Source organism: Brassica napus, chromosome C9, assembly GCF_020379485.1.
Source record: "Brassica napus cultivar Da-Ae chromosome C9, Da-Ae, whole genome shotgun sequence".
Taxonomy (NCBI): Eukaryota; Viridiplantae; Streptophyta; class Magnoliopsida; order Brassicales; family Brassicaceae; genus Brassica; species Brassica napus.
The window spans coordinates 64,920,644-64,932,737 of NC_063452.1; the positions used below are offsets into that span (position 1 = coordinate 64,920,644).

General features: G+C 30.1%; 1 protein-coding gene across 1 annotated transcript; it reads right to left on the bottom strand.

The window, feature by feature from the left end:
* Positions 1-2,019: 2,019 nt before the first annotated feature.
* On the bottom strand, positions 2,020-7,463 carry LOC106436336 (trihelix transcription factor GT-3a). Its single transcript, XM_013877293.3, has 2 exons — positions 5,981-7,463; positions 2,020-4,367 (listed from the first exon to the last, which is right to left on the bottom strand). Exons 1-2 carry the CDS (start codon positions 6,305-6,307, stop codon positions 3,741-3,743), a joined length of 954 nt encoding a protein of 317 aa, XP_013732747.2. The 5' UTR covers positions 6,308-7,463; the 3' UTR covers positions 2,020-3,740.
* Between the last annotated feature and the right edge of the window lie 4,631 nt (positions 7,464-12,094).

Below are 12,094 nucleotides of genomic sequence, written 5' to 3' on the forward strand. Positions count from 1 at the left end.
ACTGAATATTTTATAGGGGACACATAGATTTTGAGAAATTTTTTAAAAGTATAAAAATATTTTTTAATGCATAATTGTATCATAAACTAGCATATGATGATGGTATGAGAGGTTTAAAACCTTTTTTTATCTCCGTTTCTCTAGAATAGCGATTTTATTGTAGTTTATCCCCTAATTTAGAGAGCATATGAAGTTTTACTAAATTAATTGATTAAAAAATAGAACGATACCCATATACCATGAAAGATAGTTTAGAATACAATAGTACAAATGTAGAATGTAGTTAGAAATTTTAAAACAACAGTAAAGATTATGGGCTTCAGTATATTAACAATTTACAGTAAAAGTGAATATTTTGTAGGGGTTAACACATAGATTTTAAGAAAAACTCAAAAAATATGAAAATATTTTTTAATAAATAGTTGTATCATGAACTAACATATGATGATGGTCAAAGAGGTTTGAAACTTTTATTGTCTCTATTTCTCTAGAAAAGCGATTTTATTGGGATTTGTTCACTAATTTTGGGAGCATATGAAGTTTTACTAAATTAATTGATAAAAAATAGAACGATGCTTATGTACCGTGAAAGAGAGTTTAGATTACATTAATACAAATGTAGAATGTGGTTAGAAACTTTAAACCAACACTAAAGATTATAGACTTCAATATATTAACTATTTATCAAAAAACTGATTATTTTATAGGGGTTAACACATAGATTTTGAGAAAAAACTCAAAAAATATGACAATATTTTTTTAATGCATATTTGTATCAGGAACTAACATATGACGATGGTGAAAGAGGTTTGAAACCTTTGTTGATTCTGTTTCTCTAGGAAAGCGATTTTATTTGAGTTTGTCCACAGATTTAGGGAGCATATGAAATTTTACTGAATTAATTGATAAAAAATAGAACGATGATCATGTACCGTGAAAGAGAGTTTAGAATATATTAATACAAATGTAGAATGTGGTTAGAAATTTTAAAACAACACTAAAGATTATAGGTTTCAATATATTAACCATTTACCAAAGAAACTGAATATTTTGTAGGGGTTGTTAATACATAGATTTTGAGAAAATAAAAAAATGTGACAATATTGTTTTAATGTATAGTTGTATCATGAACTAACATATGATAATTGTCAGAGAGGTTTTGAACCTTTGTTATGTCCATCTCTCTAGAATAGTGATTTTACTGTGGTTTGTCCACTAATTTAGGGAGCATACGAAGCTTTACTAACTTAATTGATAAAGAAAAATAGAACGCTGCCCATATGCCATGAATGATACTTTAGAATACATTAATACAAATGTAGAATGTGGTTAGAAATTTTAAATCAACACTAAAAATTATAGGCTTCAGTATATTAACCATTTACCAAAAAAACTAAATATTTTGTAAAAACTAACACATAGATTTTGAGAAAAAATCAAAAAAATATAACAATATTTTTTAATGCATAATTGTATCATGAACTAACATAGATGGTATGAGAAGTTTGGAATCTTTGTTATCTCCATTTTTCAAGTATAACAATTTTATTGTGGTTTGTCCACTGATTTAGGGAACATACGAAGGTTTACTAAATTAATTGATAAAAAAATAGAACAATGTTATGTACCATGAAAAAAAAAATTTAAATACATTAATACAAATGTAGAAAATGTGGTTAGAAATTTTAAAACAACACTAAAGATTATAGGTTTCAGTATATTAACCATTTACCAAAAAACTGAATATTTTATAGGGGTTAACACATTGATTTTGAAAAAATACAAAAAAATATAACAATATTGTTTTAATGCATAGCTGCATCATGAACTAACATATGATGATGTCAGAGAGGTTTGAAACCTTTGTTGCCTCCGATTCTCTAGAATATCGATTTTATTGTAGTTTATCCCCTAATTTAGGGAGTATATGAAATTTTACTAAATTAATTGACAAAAAATAGAACGATGTCCATATACTACGAAAGAGAGTTTGGAATACATTAATACAAATGTAGAATATAGTTAGAAATTTGAAAATCCCCAACAATCGACAAATTTAATAGGTACATGAGGACACATAACATTTTAAAAATCTTCATATTCAAATAACTTCGGAGGATAAATACAAAACAAAACATGTGAACTTTCAATTAATCAAACTGAATGACTATAATATCTCAACCACAATGATCTTATACACCAAAATCATCTTTACCAAAATCATCTTACAACTTATTGTTTCATAGATACAAACTAACCAAATCTTCAGACGGACAAAAATAATAACTTTATACATAAAACAAAATGCATGCAATACCAAAACAACTAAACATCTAATAAAATTTCAAACACAACCCAATCAAAGGTAAACCAAATTTACAACCACCCCGTGGTAGTTCATACGCTCAGTTGCTGATTAACATCAGTTTTGCAATAAATTCTAGCCTGTGTTATAATGTGGAAAGCAGTTGTATTTTTTTAAGAAATATGACACACTAATTAGTTACTGCTTAGACCAACGGTAATGTTATTGACATAGTTTTTAATACTTTAATCTGAATCATACTACAACATTAATTACTGCATAAACCAAACACTTATACAATAACTAATTTTAGTAATTCCGCGCGAAACGCGGACCGGCCTAGTAGATTATATATATATGATCGTAAATAACGCGGTGAAGTAATGAAGGACAAATGTGAATTGGAATTTTGGAGCAAAGACTTTTGTTTGGCAACTGATAAATAGTTATGGACATTCTCATTAGAAGAATAAAGAAGGCATACATATAGCCTAGTAATTATATACCCTAATGGTTTTAGTTAGATGCTAATTTCATTTATATTTTTGATAATTATATAGTCTTATTAGGTATTCCAAAAGCAAATTGGAATATATATAGGGGCTTAACCGATAAAAGTAAAAAACTTATTCTCAAATTGATCAAATTGAAGAGAAAACACAAAAATATCGTTAAATTTAAGCAAGTTTACTTATAATTAGTACCACATGCATGCTTGTTGTACTTGTTATCTATTATAGATGAAGTTTTAATTCTCCCTCCCTTAAACTAAGGTTAGTTACTGCTAATATGCATCAGAGAATAATTTTTCTTTTCGAAAAAGCAGTACTATTTCAAAACTCGATTTTCCCAACAGCTTATTTAAAACTATACTCCCTCCAATCCTTAATGATAGACTATTTAGAAAAAAAATTTATTTCAGAAAGATGTATTTTTTTCTATGATAAAATTGTAAACTTCAAGAAAATTAATTGACTGTATTGAATTACTATTGGTTAAAAATTATTGAAAATTGAAAATTGCAGAAAACGATATATTTATTGTGGTAGTTTAATGTGTTTTTTTAATATGTGTGAAAATACTAAAAAGTCTATCATTTAAGAACGGAGGGAGTATATTATTAAGGAAACTAAAAATAAAAACGAGAAAATGAATTTGAGGATCTAACCGAAATCCAGCCCCAGCTTCGAGGTTGTCGTCTTCAACTATCAATTATTCATAAATAAAACAAACTTACATTTAACTAAGGAACTAGCTAAAATAACCAGAACGAGTCAGCTCTTGGTGGTGAAGGGGTTGCGGCTGTAACTTCCGCAACCCGGGTTCGATTCGCGCTGGGAGAGACTATTTACATTGCTTGGGTTCCCGGCAAAGAGGTGAAAACACTTTTTTTTACACCAAAAAAAAAAAACTAGCTAAAATAAAATAGAAAAGATTAGAAGCCTTGATGTTGATCATCATTTTTATCTTTGTTAAGCTTACTAAGCAAAATATCAATGATAGTATCTCTTTTCTGAGCCCTAGCTTCTTCTCTCAACCGTCTCTCATTCTCTCTTTCCATCCACCTCCTCTCCGTGGCTGATCTCTCCTCCTCTAGCTCCGACATTCTCCTCCGCCACTCTGTCTCTCTCTTCTCCCTCTCTCTCTCCTTCATCTCCCATGCATCTCTCCATTCTTTCTCCATCTTCACCGTTTGCCTCATAAAGTCCTCCAATATTTCTTTCAATGTACTACCCGCGGTTTCATCTTTGGTACTACCTGTAATGCCTTTTCCTTTTTTCGCACGTTTTCTTGGATTAGTACAAGTACTAGTAGTAATCACTTTCTCCTGTGTCTCGACGAAAGCCACTAATTCCTCGTTGATGCTTTGATTTGGCTCTTCAGCCTCTTCCTCTTCTTCTTCGTCAGATGAAAACTGATGATTTTTTCTCTTCGAAGAAGTGCTTGCTTCCGTGGCTTCTGACCACAACACTCTTTGCATTCTCGCTGTGAAAATCGATTGGATCTCGTTGTAGTATGGGAACTGCTGCCTAATAGCTTCTGGCTCAGTAGTTTCACACGCCTGTCCCATTCATATCCAATATGTTTTATATATGTAGTACATACATTAAATATATATATATACATATATATGTTATTCATGCATGTATATATATGTGAGACTATAAGCATACGCTAATATGACCATGTAGCTTAACCAATTTATTAATCCGCGCGTATATGTTCATCTATCATGATTTATGCTAGTTTTATTGACTTGCACTTAAAACGTACAACGTATGTACATACATGGGAGGATCTACACTGATAGCAACGGGGCACGTGCTCCCTATTAAGAAAAAGTTGGATTTTGTAGAGTAATCGGTAAGATGTCCCCACTTAAGCCCAGATGCACGGAGTTCAAAACTCATGGTATGTATTGTTTTTAGTTTTTACTATCTCGCTATACAATTAATGGTTTTCTGACACGTCCACTTTTACCGTATCATTCTTAATTGGACCGTATCATTCTTAATTGGTATTAATAGCTTTTCATTTTTGTTTTATTATTAATATAATTTTTTTTCTTTTCTTTTTTGTCAACAATTTATCTTTTTTGTTAACATACTTTTTGTTTTATTTATTTGTCTTATTTTTTAATATTTTCATCTTACATTTCAATATTTTCTGAAGCATATTTTAAGTCCACTATTTTAATTGTAGCCATTCACAATTGCTGCTAGCAAACGAATAAAACTAACTGATATTCAAACAATAAAAATAAATTTAATATTCTAGAGTTCATTTCTTTATAATACAATTACCATAACAAGTTATATGTATCATATTGATATATATATATATAAACTTAAAGACTACTTTTCTATCTATTTTAATTATTTTTTTCTGCAACACTATATTCTTGTGCTTAATAACATTTGTATTTAACAAAATGGAAACTTTTTATAAGAGAATCATAAGTTAAAAATATGTTTATTATTTGTTACAGTTTATAAATGATTAAATTTATATATAATATTTATTATATATTTATTTATTAAATTTATATTATTGAATATATTTATTAATGTGCTCCCGTCTAGTCGTTGGTCTGGATCCGCCACTATGTTCATATCTAGACGTATTCAACTATCATGTGATTAGTAAAACGATACTTAATTAATACTTAAACCGTTATATAACGGTAACTGCAATTCTTTTGTGGCAATTTGTGAACACGAGCTATATGTTACTTACACACCAATTATTACCATGCAAATTGATCAGTCTAATCTCTATCTTGTTTCCATTAATTAACGGCAGGATAATATCTAAACAACCTAAGATATTATGGTAAACTGCTTTAACAAAAAAAAAAGATATTATGGTAAACTAATTCATTAAAGTGTTTAATATAGTTATTTTCAAAAAAAAAAAAAAGTGTTTAATATAGTTAATCTACCATACACATATAGACTAGGTTTTCCGATATTCAAATTAGCTTAGTCAATATCAGCGCAAATGAAATAATTCATCCACTTAATCATAATATGAGAATGATGATATAGCATGACTCTAAATAAATGTGATGCATATACTTGTAATCCTGATTTCATATAGAACAATATACGTATATATATAGTTAGTGCGCATCTATAGAGAGATTCATTAATCGATAGATAGATGGAAGGTAACCTTGTATCTAGTGACGAGGTTCTTCCACTTGCTCTTACACTGTTCTGCGGTCCGGGCAAAACCCTTGTCGGCCATTTTAGCGGCGACGACTTCCCAAAGTAGCTTATTACGTTTGGTCTCCATGAAAGTCTGATCAAGCTCTTCTCTTATACCCAACAGCTCCTTTGTTTCCTCTAAGCTCCACTGTGGGATTCTCTCACCTCCTCCGCCGGGATCCATCGCCGCCGTCGTGCTCTGTGGCGGTGGAGGAAGCTGTTGCTGTTGGATCAAGTGATGATGCTGATGGTGGTGGTGGTGGTGGTGGTGGAAAGGGTTACGTTGGTCCATTATTGGGATCGAAGTCTTTGTGACGTTAGAGAGAATGAGATTAATTTTAGGGGTTCCTTATAAACGAAGAGAAGCTTCTTTGAAAAAGAGGAGAAGACGTAGAGGGAGAGATTTTAATTAATGTATAAGGTGGTGTGAAAAGAAGGTGTGAAATCGTCAATGGACGATTGGAGTATGGTTTTTTGTTTTTTTCTCTAGTTTTTATTTAAAATAAGATTTAATTTTGATTGAATATACTAGAAGGTTATACAATTATTTAGTTGAATAATATACGAATATCTCTTTTCTTTTAGTGAAAATGACACATTCCGCGATTAGATTAGAAAATAATAAAGTGTAGATTTAACTTAACGCATACTATATTTTTCTTCGTATTTCGAAAGTTTTTGAGGTACTTAAAATAGGCATCTCAAACAATTTAATTATAGGGGTAACTTGCATCAATTAAATATATCGTTAGTGAAAGCTATACATAATTGATGATAAATTTTTATTTTGAGATATAGAAATCGATGAATTATGTGCATCATTTTAGCATTTTGTAAATATAATTTTGTTAATAATTAATACTGCGCTAATATTTCGTCACGCTTACGAAATAAGACTTCCTCATTTTTTTTTTTTCTTCACCCAAACTCAAAATAAGTAATCATTTTTGGCTTTTATGGTCAATTGACTAACTAGATTCCCCCTTTTCAACAAATGGTACTTTTTGCGTCTAAATAATATATTTTGTATCAAAATATTCATAGTAACTCATTTTTATATTTTAACTATATTTTAATTATATATATAAAATTTTAATTTCTAATGAATATAAAATGATATATATAAACTTATAATTGTATTATGTAGAACATAAATACTGAATATTGTTAGAAATAAAAAAGTTTATAGATCAACTTATAAATAAAAAATCTATCACTAAACTGAAGTTGTGAATAGTATGTAAACCATCTCGAATGATTCTTCAATTTGAAACAAAACATAAAATAGTAAAATTATTTATTCAACAATGCATCTTTTTCAAGAAAAATAGTTTATGAATAATGTTCCCTTAAATTTGAGGGAACACTACTTGTAAACTTATTTGTGCTAAATTTTTGTTTTAATAATTTAGTCTTTAAACTTTTATATATTTTATTTCATATTTAAAAATTCAATGTTTATGATTTATACTTTAAAAAATATTAATACTTCCATAATACAATTATAAGTTTGCATAATCATTATATATATATATATATTAGAAATTAAAATCTGTATATAGTGAACACTTAGTTTAAACAAAATTCTGTTTGGGCAAAATCTGTAAGTTTACAAAATAATAAGGAATTTTAGAATTAATAATAATTAGTAATAATATAATATACTTGAAATATTTTTGAGAAATAAATTAAAAAATCATTAGAGTAAAATACAAACTCATTTTAAGTTTATCTTATTTTGAGAGAGAGAATAAAAATAACCAATGAAAATGCCATATAAATTTATTTTTTCCATCAAAATAGTGCACTGTTAGAAAATATTCCTACATTTTCAACATATTCCCTCAAAATGAAATATTATTGGAGATGTTGTAAGTGAAGTAATGTGTTGGTCCACATAAAATATATAATCACCTATTGGATTATGACATACCCCCTCCATATTTTTTAAAATTGATATTTTAACTTTTATTTTATATAAAAATTATTGTTTTTAAATTTTAGTAATCAAAATATAAATGAAAATCTAAAACTAAAATAGCAAAATTTTATTGAGAAACAAATTAAACTAAAATTTTAAATTAATAAATAAAAATATGTGTTTAGCTTTTATTAATATGTATTGATATCAAAACATCAATCTTATAAATAAATACATTATATATATATATATCATAGCTGTTTAAAGGAAAAATAAGACATAAGAGAATCCATATTGAAAATTTCTCAAAAAAACATTTCCAATAAAATAAATAAAATAATAAAAAAGAGAAGAAAGTGTATAAAAGTGAGATGAGTATCTCATTTGAAATATATACAAAATTGAGAAACTCATTACATATGTGATATTCTAACTGAATTATTTTATTTAAATTTAATGAAAAATAAATTATTATAAAATATTAGTATTATATGGTTTAGATATCACTAGTGATACTCTAAGCAAACAGTTAGAGAAGGTTTTGTTGTTATGTATATTAAGTTAGTTGACACCAGACACCTAACGTTCCTTTCAATATAAGAAAGTATTAGCTGACGAAGAAGAAAAAAAAGAAAGTAATTACCTACTGAATAAAAGACTACAGTTATGCAGTGTTTACCAGGGAAAACAAAAACAAAAACAAAACCATACTTCATAATTTTAGAAGTAGAATATCTGTAACATGATTTTTTGAATATCTTTTATTTTGATAGTGTGTATAAAACAAATAATATGTACTTTGCATATTTGCACATAATACAAATGATAGAAATAGTTAAGGGACAAAGGATAGATAATACAAATGATAGAAATAGTAACGGGACAAAGGATAGATAACAGTGAACCAAGCTTATTATATGACAGTCGCAGACAAGTTTGTCAAAAATATATGTGGGGTTTGCATCTCTCTCTCCCTGATGTGTGATAAGAAAAGAAAATCACACAAAATCTTATACATTTCTGTTTCTTTTCTTTTAAGATTCGTTTGTGGATCTTCTAGGGTTCTTTAACTCTATGCTTGTCGAAAACTTTTAAAAACTTATGAGCTAAAACTCATACTTATATTTCTTTTCCGCATTTTAATCGAAAGCTTGTTACAAAAAAAAACAAAATCTTATAAATAAAAAGGGAAAGAATAGGGGATTAAGAGAGTCAGGGGAAGTGGTCCGTTTCTGATGAACCGTGTTGAAAGTCAACAAATATTACATGACATGCACTGGATTTCGCTCCCACCCGTACCTTGCAAATTCTGGATTGGCTACTTGTAAATTCTATGGAATTCACACATTAAAATATACTATCAATTTCTGTCGAGTGGAATATTATCATAGTTTTAAAACTTAGTTAATTTTTATTGGATCAATACGACCGTTTTGCATTCCATTTGTTGAAAAATAATAATTATAAGGGGTTTTAGCTTTTTAGTTCTCAAAAAAAAGAGAGGGAAATTGTGGCGTAAAAAAGAAAAAAGAATGAGAAACAAAAACAAAGGATGATGAATAATCTTGAACAATTAGCTACGCGGTGTGTTGTTAAAATCCACGTGTAAACGCTCACTATATGTTGCCGACGTGGTGATCCAGAGCTCAGTGTTTAGATCTGACCCACCCCCGCTCTTTGGTCATTTACTTTTAAAAGATTTTTCTCCTCGTGTTTATCCCCTTGGTGTTTAGCAACTACAACTTTGCCACTCATATTATTCAAAAATTAGTTTTCTATGCTTTAATTTAATTTTTGACTATTTTATTTATTTAGGTCGAAGTAGGCCTGGGACAGATCGGATATCCGGGCAATTTTATGATATCCGGATCCGGATCCTTATCCGACGAATCCATAATTTTATTATCCTTATCCGGATCTGGGGTTCTCGGATATCCGGATCCGGATTTAGATCCTTAAAATAAATAAAATAATAATAATAATATATATATAATATTAAAAATAATTTAAAAATAAAAAATATAATGTTTTTAATTATTTCTATGTATAATATTACAAAATTTACATATACTATTATAAAAATGAAAATATACTAAATAAAATTAGTTTTTATATATAGATATTACTATTTTTGAAATAGTTATTAATAAAACTTACGGATCCGGATATCCGGACTAAAAAATCAAGATATCCGGATCCGGATCCGGCTTTGACGGATCCAACATTTTATTATCCGGATCCGAATTCGGCCTCTCCGGATATCCGGATTTTCGGATCGAATCCGGATCTCGGATAAAAGTCTCAGGCCTAGGTGGAAGAGCAAAGTAATAGTATGTTTCTTGCGCGGACGGCAGATAAACGTTTGCATCAGATTTTGTGTGCAAACGAATACAAATAATAAATATGGAGGAGATAAACGTTTTAGCATAAAGAAGGAAAGAGAGGAAGCATGATCGAGTCTCTTCTTGGTTGACATACAAGTACAAAAATTATTCTTTGTCAACATCTCCACGTGAGTTTTGAAAAATACTTAGTACCAAAAAAACGTTCTCTTGAACTCAAATTCTGCTGCCAGGATTAGTCATTTTGGCTTAGAACTTTGATCCCGCCAATTTTGATTACTCACGCAGTTATTGTTTTTGTTAAGTCTCTGAACAGCTTGACTTAATATTACGCAGATTGACAATTGTAGAAATAAAATGTGGTGTTCCCCCTTGACGGTATTAACTCTTAAGTAGTACGCAAAACAGCATGTCTAAGTCAAGCCCAGGAAAGCTTTTGCCAAATTAAGATGCAACAGATATAAGCACTGTTCTTTTCATTAACGCGCGACTAGCGGCTGCGACGTCAATTCTAAAGAGAAAGAGGGAAGAAAATTGAACGGAATCAGTTTTTAAACGCAGAGAAGAGACCAGAGAAAAGACGCAGAGGAGAGAGAATGAAGGTAATTGGTCGCTGTTATTTTTGGCGTCAACGGACTTTGCCGAATCCGTGTAGTTTTTGATCGCTGCGTCTCTCCTCCTCCCTCCGAGCAACCATTAAAGATAAAAACAATGAAGAAATTTCAGTCGCTGGTCGCAACCGCCGCGAGAATGAAACGAACAGGGCTATATTAAAAACACATAAAACAAAGCATATCTTTCTTACTACAATTACAAAAAAAAAGTAGAGGGGGGGTGTATTCAGCTAAAAAAAACTAACTCGATAAGCCAAGACAAAAACATCCGCTGTGAAGTCTTTTGGGTCACCAGCACAAGATCAACGGGATGCTCGTTACCTTTGTCAAGGAATGTTATCTTTGTTCCTTATTTTTTCATTTTCAACCGGGTTTGATGTCTATTGTCAAGATCAAACTCAACCGCTGTTGGTCTCTTGTGGCGTTTTTAGTCATCAGAAGAAGAACCCATGAGCTTACTGGCCTCACACTCGGTATTTAAGAAAATAAGAAGATACGTTGTTTGCATCACGAATGAAATTGAGTTAGGATCCCTCATAAATTAGTGGACTCCTCAACAAAATGAGCCCATCTCGAGTGATTATGCTTTTAAAAGGCCCGTGTTTTCTGGTCCTAGTAGCATATGCAGCCATTTAACGCACATCGATCGTAGTGATATATAATATGCCTGATAGCTGCTGGCTGTGCAGTTCGGTTTACTTTGCCTCGATGAGAAAATTAAAGCTCAATAGCCAGATGGGACACACACTCTCTCTCTCCTTAACTAACCACACACAAACCATACAATCGTCTCAATTAACATATAATTTCTACAAAACTGATTTAGAATGCAAACATATGAAACCTGGAGCCCCAAGTATAAGTCTAAAACTTAGTCCATATCTTTAAGAGCATATTATATCCTCCCTCTGGTAAACTCATAGCCTATGACTGAGACCACACATTTGACATAAGACCAAATCCAAATACCACAACAGTTTTAATGAAGAAGTTTTCATTTCTAAAACCAAACAAATATCACCCTGATGGCAAAACTGAAAGCTCAACCTCTATGGGTACCAATGGATATTTAATTATCAAAAACCAACCACAGATAAAGTCAAAAGAGAGTGGTACATTAATATTACTATTATAACTGACAACTCGTTTGTTACTGCAAATGGAAGAATATCGATTACAAAACACTATCAAAGAGATGATAC